The sequence below is a fragment of the Ahaetulla prasina genome, chromosome 1 (assembly GCF_028640845.1).
Source record: "Ahaetulla prasina isolate Xishuangbanna chromosome 1, ASM2864084v1, whole genome shotgun sequence".
Classification (NCBI taxonomy): Eukaryota; Metazoa; Chordata; class Lepidosauria; order Squamata; family Colubridae; genus Ahaetulla; species Ahaetulla prasina.
This window is the reverse complement of record NC_080539.1, coordinates 221276794-221299898: the sequence shown is the minus strand read 5'-3', so window position 1 is coordinate 221299898 and position 23105 is coordinate 221276794. Positions and strand designations below refer to the sequence as shown.

The 23105-nt window shown below is 37.5% G+C and overlaps 1 protein-coding gene across 9 annotated transcripts in view; it reads right to left on the bottom strand.

Moving 5' to 3' along the window:
- COBLL1 (cordon-bleu WH2 repeat protein like 1) overlaps positions 1–23105 on the bottom strand; it is a 121986-nt gene that overhangs the window by 49790 nt on the left and 49091 nt on the right. For 8 of the 9 annotated variants that reach the window (XM_058191570.1, XM_058191535.1, XM_058191544.1 and 5 more), the window contains one exon: positions 899–1084. In XM_058191570.1, coding sequence (XP_058047553.1) covers positions 899–1084 — 186 coding nt within the window. Of the gene's footprint in view, positions 1–898; positions 1085–18068; positions 18294–23105 lie in introns of those variants that run through there. The other variant, XM_058191590.1, reaches the window with a different exon arrangement.

The window sequence follows — 23105 nt, the reverse complement described above, 5'->3', positions numbered from 1 at the left end:
TTACTTTGGGAAGAATTCAAAGGGAAGCAGCTCCGAAGTGCGTCTGTTCCCAATCAGATCGAGTCTGAAAGCTGGAAGGCACCAGGAGGAGGAGGTGCTTTTCAACTAGCAGACTCGATCCCATTGGATACAGACCGAGTCACTCCCCATGCCTGGCTGCTGGTCCCGCCCTGCTGGAGAATAAGAATCTTACAAGGTTGGAAAATTAGATGCCAATGAGATGATTTCCATGGAAAGCCTGGCTGAAACCAACATTGGTCCCATTGTTCAATGATGTTCAAAACTGGCATATCTCACAAGATAAAACTTTGAGGAGAGACAAAAATGGAACAATTTCAACATCCTTCCTCAGAAATTTTAACACCTTCATCACTACCTAAAGTTAAGTATATAGACATTTTGCCCAACTCAATACCCAATAAAGTTTGTTCTTAATCTATTTTGCTCATTTTCTTTTGAAGGTGTTTGATGCAATGAAATTCTGATTAAACTATTATAACCATCCTGAATACAGAAGATGGCACTTTTTAGCCAAATAAGTTGATATTAAAAAGCTAAATACTATAGAGTTGAAGTTGGTTAGTATCTGGATGGAAGAATATTAGGAAATCTCTCAGTTGCCAACTAACCTGAAAAATTTTAGAATCTGTGAAGGTGACAATCACAAATATCTTCCATATCACTGACAAAAAAACATGGGCTTGTCAGGAGTGAAGCTTAATGTGAAAGATTTCCACCTTGGCATTAGTACTGAAAGTCGCAGAATCTGTGTGTGAGATGGGCAGTCATGTAAGTCATTTAAATTAATAAATTATGTGTGTATATATACACAAACATACACCCTTCTGAAAATCCAGTTTTTATCCACAAAACAGCTTCAAAATTTTGTTCAACGTACCTGCCGTTAATATTAGTAGTCTTGATCACCTCTCCAGGAAGAATCACAGACAGCTGAATGTCTCTATCAATCGCATTTTCTTTTTGGTCCATCGTGCAGGTAGCCAGTTCTAGATCATCAAATGATGAGCAATTAGTAACTTTAGTTTCAGGCGGAGGAAGGGGAGCTTTTGACTTGGCTTTCCGCCTATAATAAAACAAAAATTTGGGGAAAAAATTAGACAAAGTAAATTTAATAGAAAATACTGAATTTCCCAATATTGGGAATCAAGACACTAGTTGAATACTAGAAGACCCTCTATCCTCAATGGATTTTTAAAATTAAAAGAAACTATATAATCCTTAAACATGGAAAGGAAAGCAAGTACATAATCAGTAAACTTTACCAAAGCATAGAGTCAGCTCTCTATTGAAATGCGTTATAAAAAAACAAGACAAAGTGGTCAAGTTAAGATGGTGCCCAAATATCATAAGTAAACATCCTAAAAAGACTTTTACTTGATTATGCAGTGCAAGCAGAATCCCCACCCCATATCTGGCATTATGTTTAACTAAATGCTCTAATTTCTAAATCTCTTAATCATACATTTTAAATTATCTGATGAAAATAATTAATGGTTTAAGTAATTTGCTGCTGTTGTAGTTTACTTAATAAAGCATTCTTGCTTTATTAACATTTTGCCACCCATGTTTAAATTTCGTTTGAATATGTTTATTCAAACATTGCTGCATCACTTTTTGAGGTGCACAAATGCATTTTTTTTTTGCAACTCCTAGAATTCTCTCTGCCTGCCATTTCCAAAATTAATGTATAGCAGATTTAGTGTAAGCCTTGTAGATAGAGAGAAGTAGAAGGTCACAGGCTTAACAGGGGATTGGAAACATAAAACATCCCGCTTTATATTTTCCTCTTGGCTGGTGTTCTGCAAAAAGCCCCTTCACTCTTCTATAATCACCACCTACTTCCTAACAAGAAAGAAGGAGACAGCTGTTGCCACTCTGTCTGTAAAAAAGAACAGAAAAAGAGCACTATTGGATCCGATCCAAAGCCCATCTACTCCAGCATTTTATTCCCACACTGGCAGATATGACACCTATAAATTTACAAGTGAGGCACTAGTACAATGCCACACACTCACAAATGTTTGCTAGTAATGGGTTATTAGGAACATAATATCACTAGGATAAACAATAAATATGTGTGGTGACTAACAGCCATTGACAGTCTTATGTCCCATGAATTGGTTTAATCCCCATATAAAATGGTCAAGTAAACAGCCATGGCTATATTTTAGAGAAGCAAATTCCACACTAAGATAGAATTATGTCATAGTGAAATAACTTTGTTCTGTCCTCCCTCTCCCATCAGTGAATGTTATTGCTTCATCCTGGGTTCTAGTGTATTTCCCCAAAAGTACGACCTACCCAAAAAGTAAGTCCTAAGTTGATTTTTACATGTGCGCCCAAGCCCTACCTCCAAAATAAGCCCTAATTAAGAGCTCGCCCACTCCAAGTTCACGGGTAAAAATTAAGCTAGGGTGGGGATGGGGGTGGGGGTGGAACTGCCCTACTAGTTACCTTCGGACAGTTGCAGCCAAGCCTCGCAGACCCTGACATCTGCCTTGCGGGCCCTTATTTTCTGCAGCCGACAAGGCTTTCCTGAAGGCCTCTGCAGCCGGCCTTGCAGGATGCAGAAGTTCCTAAAGGCCTCTGACAGCATAAAGGAGACACAAGCAAGTGTTGTGAGTCAGTGGATGACATCCCCCCCCCCCAAAAAAATAAGACCTGATGCCTTTTTTGGTGGCAAAAAAAAAAAAAAAAGACAGGGTCTTATTTTCGTAGAAATACGGTAGCATCCAACATATTTTACACCTATCTATCATGTTTGCTCCACCTCTCTCCGTCTTCTTGTTTAAAGCTAAAATCCTCAAATATTATCTTTCCTCACAGGACAGTTACTGCAAACTCTCAATCATTTCTGCAAAATGTTCTTTTCTGTGGAATTTCCAGTTCTACAATACTGTTCTTGATGTATGTCAGTCAAAACTCAATAGAAATTTTCAAGCCTTTTCACGCCATATGTTTTATAGCATTATGATACCAGAATGTAACTTTACTCTTTCCTACTAAAGTTAGGAATGTAACTTATATTTCTGACATTGTTTTACAGTCAACATTCTATCCTAAGCCTAATTAAGATACTTTGCCTCTAAAACATGAGCCCCATGTTTCATTACTCTCATCAAATGAAATTTTAAGTAATGAATGGTAACACAAATGAAACCAATAACGGAGGCTTTGATGTTCAAAAGCAAAGTATTTATTCACATTTAAAACCTGCTGATTAAGCTATGGGGGAAAAACAGGATAATATATATAAACGTTTATTTAAACTCCAATAGAGCCATCAACGTATGTTATGATCCAGACTGAAATAATATTACTACATAAAAACAACAGTATTTTGGACCGTAACCTAGAAGCCTGCTGGCAGCCAATGAAGGACATGCAATACAGGTGTTGTATACTTCTGGAAGGTAGCACATGGCAGTGAACAGGTCACCTTACTTTAAGAAGACTTCATTTGTGTATTAAGAAACACACATCTAGAAGTATACGTTGGACCAACCCTGTTAGTCTACTCTGATGGTTATAATGCTTTGAGTTGCTAACCTTCTCAATGTGTGGTTATGCATGACTAACAATTTTGTGGCCTTTACTGCTCTTGTGATTGTTTAAATCACAAGATTTAATGTTTATGTAAGACACTCAGCAAGGGTGTTCATGGGAAGGGTGACCAAAAAAAAATCGAAATGGTGGCCACAGTCATTTTTTGAAATCCTACCTTCCTTTTTTTATGTGTGTGCCAGGATTTGACTATATATTTCTACTTGCCATCCTGCCTGCCAAAAGGGTTCCCTTTTCTGACACCCTGCCTGCAAATTTACATATTCTCATTCAGAGATCTCAAAAATGGAAATATTGGTTCAGGAGCCAAAGGGAAAACAATAAACAGCAAAGTCAATCAAATTAAGATACTATCATCAGAAGAAGCCCAATGAAAGAGGAAGCATTTATCTAGTAAAACAAAGGAACCAAGGCTCTGGTGGGTTTCTCTTATCAGAATATTAGGGAGAAGGCCCTGCATTTCAGAGCTAGTTCTCCAGCTTTAGTTCTCATAAGAATAGGAAGCAGGCCCTAAAGCAGGGGTGTCAAACTCAATTTCATTGAGGGCCACATCAGGGTTGTGTTTGATCTCGGGGGGGCGGGGGCTGGGCTGGGAGGGCATGGCCAGGCTGGGCCTGGCCAGCTCGACGTCACTCGTGTTGGGGGTGCCTGTGATGGTCCAAGTACTCTGCCAGTGAAAATGGGCTCCCAAGTTCCGTTCCGGCTGCGACGGCCTCCTGTAACCCTCTGCCAGCGAAAACAGAACTTGGGAGGGCCACACAGAGCCCTGTTGCTGTTTCCAGGTGGCCCCATGAGCCAGATCTAAGCGCCCCATGAGCCAGATCCGACCCACGGGCCTTGAGTTTGACATCCCTGCCCTAAAGCATTAAGTGGAGAATTTGTAGGTGAAGCCCAAACAGTTGCTATGATCATGTCCAGCCTCCTCTTCAGGAAGTTCTCTAGAACTGTAGTCAGGTTTTATTAACAGTCAGCGAAAAGAGTCTTTGAGGCATTCCTTCCTGCAATAGGTGGATACCCGGAGAAAGAACTGTGCAAAGCAGCTACATGAAGAACTGGAGCTACTTGGCTACTTAAAAATGCTTGTATTGCAATTCCCCTTTGCAAGCTGAAGTTTTCTGTACTCATAAATCTAGTTTTCATAAGGGGCAAAAGACAGAGTTAGCACAGGATTCCTCACTTTTATCTCCTTTCCTTGTCTAAAAGGCTTCTTTGGTTGTCTTTAGGAAACATGCCCCCTTATTAGTCAGATGGCTATCTTATCACTTCTTCCTTTCTCTTTCACTTCACCTTTCTCCTCTGACTCTGAGCTGTGCAGTTCAGGCTCTCACCCAATTCCCTCACTTTCCCTCACTGATTTAAATAACTCCGGCTTCCCATGTTAATCCCTAAACAGAACAAAAGCTCCAGATTCAGGAATATTTTCTTATAAGCTGCACTGCTAACTTTAGTATTTTTCTTTCTACATTTTGTTTCCCACGTATAGTCATTTACCAGCCTAAATATTGTAGAAGCCCTTTTCAAGAATGCTTGGGTAGGGTCTTAGACAGAAGGAAAGGGCAGTGACAGCTATTTGAAGAAAGGCCTGCTATGGTGTTCCCTCCCTCTCTTCTAAAAGTAGTGCATTGTAATTATCAGCTAAGCCAGAAAAAACTGCAAAATTGTTTTTTTTTAAAGCTTTGGCTGAATATTTGGGGAAAAATGCAATTTCTTTGCTCTTTCATTAGACATTTCTAAAAAATGCTAAATATGTAAATACTTGTACAAACATCCCTGAACCCTAAAATAGTAGAGGAAGTGCTACAAGGAAATATACACATCGAGTTAAAACCGCACGATCAAAGACTTTGCAATGCCTCAAGGGGATTTAAGGCTGGAATGTAATAGCACTTAACAGTATAATTTCTTGAAAAAAATAATTAAGTGGTTCCTGGAATTAATGAGCTTTATTACAGGACATGGCCTATTACAAATTGTGAGAAATTCTGCTTTCGCAAAAGTATTTTTTGCTGAGACAACCATGACAACAATGGATTGCTCCTGGTCATGGGTGGCCTTCAATAGATTTCTTCGCAAATGTTAATATGTCAGACATATTAAAACTACCACAACTGAGTTGAATTCACTACTAGTAGCAAAAGAAATACGAATGTATCGCCAGTTAAATCACTGAAATAATTTCAATTATCTGGTCCCAGTAATTTAATCTCTGCAAGTGAAGCAGGAACTTTTGTAGAATATGCACAATTCCTGTTCTCCACCTGTGTTTACTTGGACCTCAAGACTAAATAGGGGAACTGGAGTGGAAAAAACTTCATTTCTAGGAGAATTAGAAGAAAAGCAAGAATCTCAAGATATAGCAATAGCACTTAGACTTATATACCGCTTCATAGTGCTTTTACAGCCCTCTCTAAGTGGTTTACAATGTCAGCCTATTGCCCCCAACAATCTTGGTCCTCATTTTACCCACCTCGGAAGGATAGAAGGCTGAGTTAACCTTGAGCCTGGTGGGCTTCGATCGGCCGAACTGCTGGCAGCCGGTATAATCAGAAGAAGTAGCCTACAGTACTGCACTCTAATCACTGCGCCACCGCGGTTCATATAAAGTTTCTCAATGTCTTGCAAATTTTGAAATTTGTTCATGATTTATAAAATCACTCTTTTGAAAAAGCAAGTTTTTGAAAAAAGGTTCTTTAATTCAATTCAAATCAAATCTTTATTGTCAGTGCACAACATATGTACAATGAGATTGGTTGAGCTCCCTCAGTGCACTCCCCCCAACACAATACAACTCAGTGAAGACAAAAAATCTCCAACCCAATAAATCATATTAACAAAATTTACTTTCTGCTATTAGAGATTCTTACTGCCAATAATATTAAATCGAATAAAAATAATTATACCTACAAAGTTTAAAAAAGGCTTTAGAATAGAATATCTACATTCTCTAGAACCACCTTCATTAAATAATTCTAACCTTCATTAGATAATTTACAGTAATATAGTTCACTGACTAACATTTTTATACTATCACACTCTGGCAAGACTCTCAGTAGTTAACAGCACATATTAAGATAAGCAAATATGTAATAAATCGAGTAAAAAAAAATTGCAATATGAAAGAAATGTTCATCCCCCTTCTAGCAACTATCTATGTAGTAAAAGCCCTACAAAATAGCTCAGTTTTCATCTCCTTCCTGAATGTCAAGAGACTGGATACCATTTGGAGTCATAACTAAGGAGTACTGGCTCCTACTTCTCCAAACTCTAAGTACTCAGGTGGGATCTTCACTTCCATGTGGGATGTCCACACTGCATGCATAGGTTTTATTTGAAGCAGGTAGATCTACAGGCATCTAAGAACCAAGCCATCTATGTCTTTATAGATCAAAACCATGTACAGATAATTTTGTACATATTTACATATTACTTTTAAAAAAACTAGAGTCACGGTAGCACAGTGGTTAGAATTCAGTACCGCAGGCTACTTCTGCTGATTGCCGGCTGACTGCAATTTGGCAGATCAAATCTCACCAGGCTCAAGGTTGACTCAGCCTTCCATCCTTCCGAGGTGGGTAAAATGAGGACCCAGATTGTTGGGGGCAACATGCTACTCTGTAAATCGCTTAGAGAGGGCTGTAAAAGCACTGTGAAGCGGTATATAAGTCTAAGAGCTGTTGCTAGAGATCTGTTCCACAAGAAATACTTTTGCGTTTGCTTTTTGTTTTTAACTTGTTGAAGCAACAGCAAAGCTTTAGGATACTTTTGCAATCTCATTTTAGGCTTATGATAACAGAGATGTGGCCACAATCAATAAACTTGAATTTTGGCACAGATGATATGAGGCTTGGTCAACATTATTAGGAATACCAAGGATAATTTTATCACTACTTGAAACTTTACATTTGTGCAAGGCAGTACATTTTTGTAACATTTTTGAATAAGAAGAGGATGAGAGATCACCAAATTGTGATTGGTGATCACAAGGAGACTGGAACAGCAGTCCACCAGGAGACAAGGGAAGCCATTCTCAACCCCGGCAGAGCCTTTAAGGATACTGGTGTTCCACCATCTTCTTTTTAAATCACCTTTAGATTTACAACTGTTTTACAGTTAAATGAGGTCTTCCAAACAATAGATATGAAAAACTACCTAGTGAGTAATATTTCATCCCAAAATAGAAAAGTTAAATAGCAATTTAAAAAAAACTTAATATCAAACAAATGGGAAAAAGCTGAATAAGAATGCAATCTAAGAAAGTTTTAAACAGATTAAGGGACCAGAAAAAACTGGCAAATTAGGACTTTAGCTAAGATTTCTGAAAAATTGAGTAAACAAAACAATATTTATGTGGGAAAACAGATTATTGTCTGAAAGGGAAAACAAAGCCTCAGTGAAACCTGAGACTTCATAAATATAGAAATGGGCCACTAGAGGGACTAAAGTTCTAAGCAGGAAGAAAAAAAAATGAAAGCGTAAGTAAAATCAAGTAAAATGACAAATAAAACATAGTATGATACTTAAGACATTTCAAAAGATTGGGAGAGAAACTTATAACCAGTCTAAGAGCAATTACTTCTATGGCAGTAAATTAATTATTTGAAGAATTACAATTATAAAGTACTGAAAGCTGTGATAGACAAAAATACAGAAGAATTTATGTAGAAACAGGATGAAGTGAGGTTACAAATCCTAGTTCATAAAAAATATTGGAAAATAAAGAATTTGAGGGTTATAAAAAGAGATGACAGGCTGGAAACACAAATAACAACTGAAAAGATAAAAAGGGACTTATTTCTGGATTTTCCAAAGAGGGTTTCTATAACCTTGAAAAAAATCTTTGAGATGGGAGAAAAATAGTCTGCATGGAGCTTCAATCTTAAAAAAAACAACTTGATGAACTAAAGGTTAACATTGCTAGAAAAAAATAATGGAATATAAAGTTGGCTTGCTTGGTCAGGGCTAAAATATGGAACATCTTTATAAAATTCTGGAAATCTTTTATGAGTTTTTGAAGATATTTGGACCAAAATGACAATAATTTTTGGATTTGTGAATTGACAGGGTAAGTATGGGAAGAGCATATAACCAGGGGTGGGTTTCAAAAATTTTAGCAAGGGGTTCTCTGCCTGGTTGCTGGGTGGGCGTGGCCATGGTGGGCATGGCCTAGTCAGCCTCCTGCACCATGGCAGGGGGGCGTTTTTGCCCTCCCCGAGCCTCCATGCACGCCCTGCATTTACCTGCATCGAAAACTGGCTGTGTGGGGGCTCCTGGGAGGGGAGGGGCAGGGTAGGCGGGGCCAGCAAGGAGTGGGATTTGGGGGTTCCCCAAACTGCACAGAATCTTAGCTAGAGATTCTCCCGAGCCCCTGCAAACCCCCAGCAGCCCTCTCCTGTATACAATCTCATAGTGGGCAGGAAACTATTAATTTGCCTGTATTTGTCTGCAAGGAAATTCAGGAATTGCTTCTTTAAATGTTCTTTTCTTTCTTCTTTTCTTTTTCTTTCTTTTTGCATTTTGTATTTCAGTTTGAATTATCTTTTAGGATTGTAAAACTCATACAATTTTTTTAAAGACACGAAATGGGTAGAGAAGACAGAATGAAGGAGAAACTGGTGAAAAGAAGTTATCTTGCCCTAAGTGCAAGGGAGTGCAAAATCACTGGAAACAAACAGCTTATATTCATAGTAATCTGTACTTTATGGGTGACACTTCCTGATCTTGCAAGCACAAAGATAAATGTTTCATAAATTGTGCAGTAGCCTTGTATAGCGACAAGTAAAGGACTGTGCTAATTCTCTCTTGAAAATATCCAAGGACCTCCATCTACTAGGAATAATCATTGATCTTTAAATTGTAACCACTAGACTAAAAATATTTCTATTTAATCCGAAAGGTTTGAATCATGCATTCCCTTTAAAAAGTTTAATACATCTGAAAGGAAAAGTGATTAATTCCATCAATATAGAAGTCAGTCCCATAACTATTTACTATTGGATTTAAACAACAGTTTACCAAAATCCTGGGAAACTTTTTTTTTTGTATCCCTCTTGAACTTGAAAACTTTCTCTTGAAACAACTGCCTCTGAGTCTTCTGTAGATCTGATAAACTGACCTTTGGACAGCAGCAGTCTTGGAAACCGAAAATCCTTTCAGCCAGCTCCAAGTCCAAGTGACATTTTCTTACTTTAAAAGGCCAAAAACCATCCTTTGAGCTGTAGGTTATAGCCAAATCTGCTACAGATATTTATGCTTTGAGCCAGGGTTGTTAGGAAAGCATTTCAATCAGCAGTTAATGTAAGAGCCTTTCTTATGCTATCTCATTGCTGAAGAAAGCTCTAGCTGCTCTATCTTGATCATTTAACCCGTAGCACTTTTTAAAAACACTTTTTTTGAAAAGCATCACTTTGCAATTATAGAAGAATAGTTTTGCAAAATACCAATCCTTATACAGTCATAACGGTATTATCCACAAACAAAAGAGGATACGAAGGCAGATCTGAAGGGAAAAACTCCTGAAAAACAGCAAAATAAGCCGGGAGTGACATGGAAAAGGAGGAGGGAAATATTCCACGAACTGGAATATTATAGGAAAATGCAAGTTTGGCACATACCAGAATCCTGCAATATCCTGCAGAATCTCATCTGCATCACATCATTTATTACCAATAAAGAGGCCTATTTCAAGGATTCACCTGCATTTCTTCTCAACAGTTAATCTCAAGGGTGTGGGAGGCTACATCTCATGAAAGAATATATTCGTCCATATATTAATACCCAGGGATAAAATTTTAGTGACTCCAGCCTACTGGGTGACAACAGGCCATAACGAATTATTAATATTTGAAGATCCAAACGAAATCAACTGAACAAAACTATTTTCCTTTTTTGATTGATGTCCATATGATTACAGCTGTTTCTCAGAAAGATAAAAATGGTTAGACAATTAAAATGTGATATGAAAGTTGCAACAGAACTGACAGTTGCAGAACGGTTAATTAACAGTAAAAAGCTGGAAAGCTGTAGAGGACTCTGCCATTAAAATGGTCACAGAGACTTGAGTTTGTCAGGTTTATAAGTGTGGGAATAGTTTGTATTCACAATAAGTTGGACACTGTTCAATCGATTTTTCAAATAATACATAATCAGGAATTATTTTGGAAGAGGGGTTGTTTATCAGTATCATCAGGGAGTCTCTTAAAACTTTCTGAGGAGAGGGAATAAGCAATTAATGTTGGGTCCTCTACTTTTCAAAATGTAAAATCAGGCAGTTCCCAATTATTATCCTATGAGAGTTATAGAGGCCTCTTCTAACAAACAGCAAATGAATAAGCATTCATTCTTTGTGAGAAATCAGTGCAATATAAAGATGTCTTATTCTGAAGAATTGCCACTGGTTGGATTCAAAAGTCTACCATCTTTAGGCTTAGAGGGGAAAACTTCAGTTGGAAAAGCTTGAAAAAAACTATCTCTGGAAAATTGATAAAAATGAAAAAGTTATCTTTCTTTCAAATAAACAGCCATTCTTTCAAATCTTGGGCACATTTATGAGAAGTAAAGCTTATTGATTTCAGTCAGGTTTACACACACACAAACAAGTGTTCCACAACTTTGTTCCACAACCTAAGAGCTGAACTTCTACTATCTTGTTTAATTGCACAATTCTTCAATATTCACAACATATTGCAGGTTCTCAAGCCAAGATTGCAGACAACAGGTGATGTTTTCCTTAACACCTCTCTACCTAAAAAAATGTTTTTTTTTCCTCTAGAAAATTCACCCTAGGTTACTCAGATTGTTCTCCAAACCAGAGCTAGATTAAGGACATTTTCATCTGTCAAAGCATCTTCCACTATATTTGAAAGATGTACGCCAACTGAGCTGCTGTATTTTTCGGAGTATAAGACGCACTTTTCCCCCTAAAAGAGGGTGAAAATTTAGATGCGTCTTATACAGCGAATGTAGCCCTGCCGGCCTCCACCCTTCTGCCTCCGTACCCCCTCAAATTCAAATGCAGCCTCCCAAACAGAGAGCCTCTCAAACAGAATATTTTTTCTTATTTTCCTCCCCCCAAAATAAGGTGTTTTATACTCTGGAGCGTCTTATACTTCGAAAAATACGGTATGTGGGATGAGGGCCTGCACTGTTGACTTGCCGAGAATATCAAGAATACTGTTGGATGTAGGAAAAGCGAATTCTTCACTCTTTCAGAAATTAAAAGATAAGTACTAAATGGCATACAGATTATTAATAAACACAATAAAAATTATAAATCACAGCAGAACACAGAGTAAGGGTAGAAAGGATAAATCAAAGAGATTATTTTTTTAAAGGAAGCTAATACAAACTAGCAAATATAATTTTATACAATTTGAAAAGTCCCCATTTTATACATTCCTTTAGTGTCCTGATAAGAAATTGATTTTGCCAGGAGAGCAATTTTACTGTAGCTACATTTATATAAATTGTACTCCACCTCACATACAGTAAATAAAGTCTGTAATACTGACAAGTAGCACAGCACAAAGCAGTATGCATAGGTTTTTTAAAAGCCTATTAAAGGATATGTTTGTTAATACAATACAATTGAACTGAGCTTAATAGTTACATTCCTGAGCTTTACCAATAAATAAAGCATAAAATGATGCCACACACACCCATATGATCTTAGCCCAAAGGCTGAAAAGTGATAATAATTTGTGATGTGTAATAACTATTAAAGAAGTGTAACACTTTTGAGCTTAAAACCTTCATCCCAGAAAGCAAACTCCTCTTACTAGTTAACATTCCCCATGTGTAGAAGTGCAGAAATATTCTATCATCTATCTATCTATCTATCTATCTATCTATCTATCTATCTATCTATCTATCTATCTATCTATCTATCTATCTATCGGTCAGGGAGTTAGATTAGGAGTTGGAAATTCAGAATTATGATTATTCTCAGGCATAGAAGCTAATTGAGAAACTTAGGGCCAATTAATCTTTTTCACTCCATTCTACCTTACGGGTTATTGTTATGGGCACACAACTTTGAATTCCTGAACAAAAGGCGGAATATTGATGGAAGCATTAATAGATGCAACATTATAATCCTATTACTAGGGCTGTGCTGCAGGGAGCCTTCCAAGGCAGCCACACAATCTTGAAAAGAGACACACCTGCTTTAATGAGGAGGCAACAGCTACTGCTTTCCCACTCTAGCACATTCCAGAGCACCTCCTACAAACTGAATCTGGAGCCCTATAAGACACTACAGGCAAAAAAAAACCCACAAGTGCTAGAATGATACCCAAAGAACACATGGATTTTTTCAATGTTGATCCACCCTGAAACAATGAATTCACTGTCAGTACACAGAACTGGCATACACACAGTGTGGGGGCCCATCTATGCAAAAAACAAACAATGAATCATTGATTAAACATCTACCCAGGAAATACGCAGTACAGCTGGGGAACTCCATAATATACACGGTATATTTTTCCCACCTTCACTGCATATTTCTGTCTTATTCAGAGCTAGGATTAAGGGATTTCTTGCACATCACTCAATGGAAAGGATTCTAGATGGCAAAGGGAGTATAGTAAGTCCGTATCACGATATGCTGCCTATAAATTTCAATAGGGAAATGACTACCACTTCGTTTCATTCTCTCTCCCATGCTCCTTGTACACGAGAAACAGCATAACAAGCAAAGGAAGCACACAAAGTTGTAAAAAGTTGTAATGAATACTACGTGCATCCAAAATATAATTTCCAAGTTAGCTAGTAATGCAACGAGACAGGTATTGTCAGTATAAACCTATTTAAAGGCGTTTATAGCCTGAGCGAAGCATGGTTCTTCACAATCTAATTGTGGAGTTCCCTCCAAATGAGTGCAATGGGTGTGATCTTCTAGTAATAATACAGCTATTTCTGGGCTGAAGGCCACATCTGAACTCTTGAGTGGTGTGCAGGAGGCAGGCATGTACAAACATAAGGATGGGAAGAGGCGAGATAAAAATGAAATTTCATCCAATTCACATACATTTAATGAAAATGGAGTGGGTGTTATTGCACTCCAGTCAAACACTTAACCATGTCCTCTTTCTTTCACTTTAAAGCTTATGACTTAGCAACAACTGGTGGAGGGCTCTGGGGCTGCCTCCAAAGTTTGCTGGGGTACATTCCAGGTTGTGCCTCTCTGCTCAAATTAGAACAATTCCCATGCTTAAGTTCACAGTAGCTGGGAAATGCAAAACTTATAGTGGAAGCATATCTTTTATCAAATGGTACAAACTGACGCTGAAAATGTTTGAGAATTATCAGTTGTTTGCATACGGATAGCTGGAATAAAGTAATTCAGTGTATGTATCCGCTAGCCTTGTGTACACAGGCAGAGAACAAGCTTTCAAGGGCAGCTATGTTGCCTTTGGTGTGTTTTACAAACCTAACAATGACGTAGGAATCCTGCTTCATTCCATGATGCTGCTATAACATTAAAAGTCCCAGAACTATCTATGAGAAGTCCCAAAGGTACTTTTCAAAAGACAACTTAATTTTTTCCTTTGAAAACTTCCCGGAAACTTCTTTAGTTCTGAAGCATGTTTATTCCAAAGTGCATGGCTAAACATCTAATGGAAATTCTTAATCATCCAGGTCATGGTTGTCCCAAAGGTACTTTTCAGAAGGCATCTCTGGACTTTCTTAGGGTTTTTCCCCCCTTGGAAATGTTTTACTTCTCATCCAAGAAACTTCTTTAGTTCCCTTTTTGGATGAGAAGTGAAACGTTTTCAAGAAAAAGTCCAGAGCTTTACATCAGGTCAGCTGTCCCCAAAATCTTGGTCAGAAAACTATCATAGGGTCTAGGACAGGAGAACAGAAAAACAATTTCTAGTTTGATCATTACTGAAATACACAGTGATCACTTGTAAAACTCTAGACAGATATATAAAACTATTCACCCTATGGAAATTAATTTTAAACACAATAACAAATCCCTTTCTTGACTGGTTCCCTACTGTTTACAAAACAAAAAACAAAAAAACCATCACACTCTTCACATTAATATAACCTGAAGAGATACATGCCAAAACAAACAATTTCAGTAAGGTTTGAACTGTGGCGCATACAATTCAAAGTTCACAGAATGAGGCAACTACTTCAAAACAAGGAGATAAAGAATCAGAAATTTTAAAAGCATTTTACCTTACCAAAAGCATATGTTTAGACCTGACCAACTATGTCCCAGATTAATAAAAAGACTGCATTATTTTTATCTTCAGCTCCTGCAAACTAATTTTTATCGAGTGTCCGATACCATAACCCAGTCACCATTACTATTTTCCCAAGACAGATAAACCTGTGGAAGCGTTCACATATATGGTAAGTAACATACAGAAAATTGTACAGATTTTTAAAACTTAACTATTAAATTTATACTCAAAAACCCAAGGAAAGATGATGGTGCAGATTCTGACCCTTAGTTATTCTATATTGTTACTATTTGGCTCATGCAAATTTCAGCTAAGAGAACTTTGCCAGCTCTTAAACTGAAAACTGCAGAAGAAACCATGTGTCTCCCAGTACCTGATTAGCTGGAAAGTGTGTAGCTGATCGACACTTGGCTGAAATTAATCAGAAATTTCTAGAACATGACAGATAAGAAAATGTATTACTTTATGCAGATTATATACATCTGCAGACACCACTGCAAAAGATAATAGTCATTTCTTTTGTTAAATTCTTGCTCTATGTTTTGGAAAAGAATACAAGCAGCTCTACTTTACAGCACTCTCCAAGAGACATTACTAATGAATTGGCAACTTGCAATCAGGAGCTGCATTGTCCAGGATGTGTCAATTATAGTAAGGTAGTATGATTCTGTATATATTATGTTTACCAGTCTTTTTTTACTTGATTATCATTGCAGAAGTATTAATCACAGAAAGATGATTCTCTAACAGGAGACAAATTCCTAAAGGTTCATGTGATTGTAGAAGCTGGAATCCTATTCATCTTCATTGGCAAAAAACGATGAGCTTGGAAAAAAGAAATTGGTTAAATGTTTTGAAATATCAGCAAAATTTAAAGGCTTCCATTCTTTAGCCCATTTGGTGTAGTGGTCAAGGCACCAGGCTAGAGACTGGGAGACTAAAAGTTCGAGTCCAGCCTTTGGCACAACTGGAGGCACTGGCAAACCACTTCTGAAAAAGGCCATAGAAAGACAAACCACTTCTGAAAAACCTTGCCAAGAAAACTGCAGAGATTTCTTCAGGCATTTGCTGGGACTTGAAAAAAAAGTGTATTTGTTCCTGCTTGCATTTAGCTTATTCCCCTTGGTGGTATAACTAACTAAAGCATTGAAATTGTTTGTTTACCACAAAAGTATATAGTGTGTAACATTCCAAACACTGCTGAACTATACCTCCCAAAATCTTTCACAACTGGCCACACAGACTAGGGCTCCTGTAATTTAACATCTGGAGTGCAACATATTTTCTGGTTTAATATTAGGTTCAATTCTGGCCTCATAGCTTCTTACATTTCTCTCCAGATCAAAGTGTAAACAATTAGCTATATATAGTCTCTTCTTAACACTTAGACCACTAACACTCAGAAAGATGCTATAGAAAATAGATCATGCAAGTTTTGATATATTGTCATCTACTTTTTGCATTTCTTAATCCACACAACATTGTTAATGAACAAATTTCAGCAGAGCTTTCTTACAACACTTGGTGAACTACTTGTTTATATCTCAAAAGTTCTGGGGTTGCACTTAAGTATCATCTGGATAACATTTGAAAAATAAGCTTTCTCAATATTCATGTCTATATGAGTTGTTTTATATCTCAGGTTAACTTGCTTCTTAAATAAATGGGTCCAGTGTTATTTTTAAAGTGTAATGCACACAATTCTATAATTAAGGTAATTTAAGAAAAATACTTCTCCACAAAGATTACACACTTGGGATGGCTGTTTTTTTCCTGATTTTTCAGGCTTTCTGAATACAAGAAATATATCTGAAATCTGAAACGGCCAGTTTGGGGTAGGACAGTAGTTAAACTATTGTACTTATACCAAAGAGATCAAAGTTCAAAGTCCTCACTCAACCATGGAACTCACTGGGTGCTTTATCTCAGTCTTTCGAATCCCTAGTGCTGCCGTTTAACGGGGTGAACTCCCGTTACTTGTCCCAGCTTCTGCCAACCTAGCAATTTCGAAAGCACGTAAAAATGCAAGTAGAAAAAATAGGGACCACCTTTGGTGGGAAGGTAACAGCGTTCCGTGCGCCTTTGGCGTTGAGTCATGCCGGCCACATGACCACGGAGATGTCTTCGGACAGCGCTGGCTCTTCGGTTTTGAAACGGACATGTGCACCGCCCCCTAGAGTCGGCAACGACTAGCACGTATGTGCGAGGGAACCTTTACCTTTATGTACTTTATAGACTTATTATTGTAGGAATACAATGTACACTCACTCCCACATGCACTCAAGAAGAAAGAAAAGATAGAAATACACTATTAAAATGAATACCTCTGAAAACTGGCATCATCCCTATAACCTCAATTGAACACTAAACTTAAGGATTCCATAGATAGCAGCTGCCAAGGCTATCATTTCCCATACCTGATGATGTTAGTGACAGCATGTCAGTGATACTACAATCCCAAAGATACACCTATTATGTTTTTTTAGACGGCTACTGTTAAAACATCACAGTGAGCAACAAAAAATCTTTCTTCTAAGGGATCTTAACTTAAAATTACTTGTCAAATAACTTTACATTGTTCAACTGTAGCATTCATTATGAGTCCTATAATTATTAGCAATGGAATATATTCCAACGATTATTCATCGGTTGTTGGCAGACGTTCTAGCTCTATATATTGGTTGGTTGAAAGTTTTTATTCCATGGTAGGTCCACGATTTCACACCAAAAGAATATAAAATATTGTTTTAAACGAGGAACATCCTTGAAAATAAATATTTTAAAATGATATTGATTAAGCATGCCAATATGGACTTCTAAAAATGTGCTTACAAATGAAGGCCATGTTAATATGCCCAAACTAGATACTTATATATCTAAAAAAGCAAAAATATACTCCTTTTCCTATCCACAAGGAGAGAGTCAAAGTAGCCAAGAAAGAGCACAAAATGAAGATGAAGAGATAGCTAAAAGGAAATAAAGTGGCCATATGCAAGCAAGGAAAAGATAAAATTAAACTTATGACACTCAAAGAAAGCCCAATTTTGTACTTGGAAATCAGTTTCCTCTATCCTAATAGGCTTATTTCCATGTGAGCTTGAATGCCACAAGCCAACATAAAATCCAAATAGGTTTCTGTTACTGATCTCAAGAAGATAAGACCTGTGTACCCCTTATAATTCCTATAAAACCTACCGTTTTACTTATTACTTTTCATCTTTCGCAATAAATGAGTAAAGCACTTAAAACACACACATACACAAGCCAAAGAAAGACATAAATACCTACCTTTATGGTTTTAACATCTGCGTATCTAGTCTGACTACAGATATTTTCCAAAAATACGTGTTGTACCAGCACTAAACTTTGCATAGGGCTCTGGAAATGCATTTCACTGTCACTTTAATGCACGTGGTTCAGAGCACAGTTCAAAGTCCTATTTAAATAAAACTTCCCTGTTTTGCAAATTGATGTTTTTGCCTTTATGCCAGTTGTTCTCCGCCTCTTTCTGTAATCCTTGCAAAATAATTAGAAAATATTTATGAAAGGGGCACAGTTCTTTTTTATTTATTGTCTGCCTTGCTTGACAAGACACGAAAAAAGATTTTCTCTGTTCACTGTATGCAAGGAGAACCCAAATATTTATTCCCTGCTTCTGATCATTAGACACTTCCACACTCCTCCCACTCTTTGCTGAATTCCTGTTGAAAAGGCGTGAGCCAAAAAAAAAAAAAAAAAGCCCCCACATGATTCTTCAGTCTCACAAACCAACACCCTTAGCAGCTCTTGGAAACTATGAAAAGTGTCAAAAGCCTATCCCACTCTGGCAAGACACCCTCCCAGCGATCTGCAAAACTTGCCAAGCTAAAATTTGATAGTAGAAAAAAAGAAATAACAGACCATAATAATTTGAGGATCAGACAAGCACCATAATTGAAATCTGCCTTGATATATAGTTGGCTAATTTTCCAACCAAAACTCCAGTGTTGGTTTAACAACAGAGATATGCAACATATGAATAGGATAAACATATTTCCGAAATGGTGTTAGATATTTTTGGGAAAGAACATTTGATCAAAAAGTAAGGCTCATAAAATAATTCAGTCCCTTTTGCAACTGTTTATCAATGTTGTAACATTTTAGAAATCATGTTCCACACTGATATAAACGTTTTTCCTCACTTTTAAAGTTTTAATTTATCTAAAGCATCACAGTGCTGCTGGAGGCCGGGGAGACAGAAAACAGGCTGTGCGGGTGCCTTGTGAGACCTCCAAGCAGCCCATTTTTGGCTAGCAGAGTGCTGCAGGAGGCCATGGAGGCCAAAAATGAGGTGTGGGGGGGGCCATGCACCCCCCCACACACACCCGTTTTGACAGGCAAAGTGCTGCTGGAGGCCGAGGAGGCTGAAAACGGGCTGTGCAGGGGCCTCGTGGGGCCTTTGAGTGGGCCATTTTTGGCTAGCAGAGTGCTGCAGGAGGCCATGGAGGCCAAAAATGAGCTGCATGGGGGGCACCTGCAGCCCACCATACCCGTTTGGCAGGCAAAGTGCTTCCTGTTCTACCTCCTGCCGACCCATGGACCCATTGAATCAATGCTGATTCAGCCCTCAAAGAAATCCAGTCCTAGGAAGAGGAATTTTTTAATCACAAGCATATTTATATCCTGTCTTAATAGAATGAATGTGAGCTCATGACTCTCTTTCCATTTCATCTATTTTCACTTTTCACTTCATGTTATGACTCAGTTGCCCTCACTATCTACTTATTCCAGCAGACTCTAATATTCATAGGAGTTTTGTATGTTATTATTAGGTTTACTTTGAAAGAAGATACAAATAAATATGTTGCTATAAATGTAGACTTTCTGAAATTTGTATAAAGGATGGAGTTTTTTCACTTTGGAACAGATAGGTGCTTGACTACCTATATAGTTTGAGAAGAAAAGATAATACATAATACACATATTTATTTTTGAAATCAATAGTGTATACTGTATGAACCTATTTCATTCTTGTTAACATTCTGTTCATTAAGCGAAAAGAGAGTCACCCCTATATTAGTGCGCATCCAGATTGCAGCTTGGTCCGTTTAAATATACAATAAAACTGACAGAAAACTGCTCAACCTAGTATTTAACATGATTCTGTTGCCCTTTAAGTTACAGGCACAAAAAACAGTTAATTTTCAATTAATGTGTCAGTAATCCATGTAAATTCAAAATAAATGAAAAAATGAATTAATCTGAAGTACTGCAGCAGTCTTACATACTATTCAAAATCAGAGGTTCAATTTATATTGTCGGGCCTCCCCCACCCCTTTTTCTCTTTTTATCGGTCGAAGGGAGTGGTTTGAAATATACACAGCCCAAATATTACTATCCCTAGGGAAATACATTGACTCTGAAACAAAAGACACTTGCATTACATTGAAGTAATCTGATTGTATACTATTCTGCATCCAGTGTTATTTTAAGAACAAGCTTTTGTTTAAACTGGGTGTTTCTTTGGCAAAGTCATTTTTTGTTATTATGGTAAGATTCTTGATAAAATATGTCATTTGTTTGCAATGCTTTGAAAAGTTACATTATTTGAAATGTTACAATGCTGAGCATATATATTTAGATGGTGCAGCCCAGCCATCATTCATACATATTCTTTGCATATTTTTTTGAAAAGCACATTGTTTCCATAAGCTAGGCTCCATTATTATGGAATCTTGGTCTTGTATTTTCCACAGGTTGGGAAAGATTGATATTTTCAGGATAGGTTTGCAACTGAAAACTTATATAACCTAATAATTTTTTTCCTGTAACTAAATATGAATTTAAGGTCACCAGATTTGTTTCTATGTCATAAAACTAATAACAAAATCAGTAGCATAGAATCAACAGCATTTTTCAAGCTAACTAAAAAAGAAAGAAACAACTGTAAAATAAAAGCCACCTTGCAATGGTTCATTGCAAAATTATGTTTGTGCTGTCTACAGTTATTTATTTCTCGGTTGGATGTATATGCTGCCTTTCCTCTAGGAACCTATACATAGCACCTCCTCTTTCTATTGTCCCCAAAGAGCAACCCTGCGAGGTAGATCAGACTCAGAGATACCCAGTTAGCTTCTATAGCCAAGCATAGAGTTGCAATCTGGATTTCCCTGATAACAATCCAGTGCTATACCACAATGATTCCCTTTGATTATTTAAATCTACCAATAAATCATGGGCTGTAAAACTTTAGTGTTTGTTTCCCAATAATGAATAAATAAGATCTTGTATTTTTAAAGGAGCTTCAAAATATTAGTTATGCATATATAAACTGTAATTCAGAATATAAATTCATATAAATATATTTGTAAATATAAATTCATATAAGGTAAACCTCAAAGGACTAAACACTAGCATTAAACTATTGAAAAGCAAAAAATTCAAACGCATGTACTCAAACAACAGTCATAACTAGGTATGATACAATTAAAAGTATCAGCTGGTCTATAGATATTAGATAAAATCTACCTTCACTACCAATATGGATGCTCTGCTTAAAATATTAGTATTCCTAATCACAGCATGTCTTTTGCTTACCCAAATATTGAGACACAGAATGCTTTCTCTATACTGCAACAACTTAAACTTTATAGGGTCTTCCCTCTATAGCAGCGGCCCCCAATTTTTTGGGCACTAGGGACTGTTTTGTGGAGAGAGGTTTTTGCAGGGACCGGAAGGGGCGTAGTTTCATGTGCTGCCTGCTTCGCCTGTTTGTGCAACCCGGTTTCTGGCATGCCGTGGACTGGTACTTGTTCACAGACCGGGGTTGGGGACCCCTGCTCTATAGCACACATGTAGAAAAGTACTATATTTTAGTTGTTCTCTTTCTCTTCAAATAATACTATCGTTTAAGCCTTTCTATTTATAATTTCACTGTCAGGCCAAAATAACCTTGGAAGCATGTGTACAGATCTTTATCATTGTTTTAGCTTGTTTCCAATAAGGTCTTTATTCTGTAATTGTATTATATCGCTGTGTAGGTTTTTTTTCTCCTCTCATTGTAGATCCCTTTGAAGGGCCCCACTTGACAAAAAGCATCTCAATAAATAAATCAACTGCTGGTAATCCTGACATATCCACTTCAGCTAATTCAAGAACCTACATTAAGCAGCTTTACCATTTTTAAAATAACCTAATTCAGTAATGGAGTAATCTGCTCTACACAATGGAAGTCTGCATTTATAGCAGCTTAATTGCAGTGTTAGATATCCCAATAATAGTAAAAAGCACCAACTAGAGATATTATTGTTGTTGTTTCAATGGTGTCCCCCAGTTTCTACAATTCTCATTCCACTTTACTGGCTTTTAAATGGGCTCTGAACAGCTTTTTAGCTGCTTTTAACTAATATCCTGGGCTGAGCATTCTACATTTTAATTGCTATTATACATGATTTCTAAATTGTTTCAACTGTACTGTTAATGTATAAACACCTTCTTCCAAATCGGAGAAATGTGCAGTTTCAATGCATTGCTACAACTGATTTTTCTGAAAATGAAAAGGTACTAGAATACAATAAAGGTAAAGGTTCCCCTCGCACATACGTGCTAGTCGTTGCCGACTCTAGAGGGCGGTGCTCATCTCTGTTTCAAAGCCGAAGAGCCAGCGCTGTCCGAAGACGTCTCCGTGGTCATATGGCCGGCATGACTCAACACCAAAGGCGCACAGAACACTGTTACCTTCCCACCAAGGTGGTCCCTATTTTTTCTACTTGCATTTTTACGTGCTTTCGAAACTGCTAGGTTGGCAGAAGCAGGGACAAGTAACACCCCCGTTACACGGCAGCACTAGGGATTCGAACCGCTGAGCTACCGACCTTTTGATCAAGAAGCTCAACGTCCTAGCCCCTGAGCCACACGTCCCTTAGAATACAATAAGTAGAATGAATAAGTAGCAGAATGAATGAAGGTGGAGGAAGAAGCAAAGACAACAGGGCTGTCTAGCAGATTAACATGTCAGGAGTGATTTCGCAAAGATTAGTTTAAATCCTAGTACAGAATAGCAGTTTGCTTAATGACCGCCACAATAAAGGTTGAAAAATTGGGTGCAGCCACAGTGACCCATTTAATGACCAGCACAACTTACAACCATAATTCTTGGCTCGATTTACTGTTCTAAGTTAAAGGCTATTTGTATCAAATCATACTGTTTGTACATTTCAGCTCAGCATTTCACTGGCCAAATGCCACCCCCGCAACTGTACAGAAGCTAGGAAAAGACTGAGTTAAATTATACTAAAGGTTTGGCTGTATATAAGAGCTATTTGTACATCTCAATTTCCAGCGTCC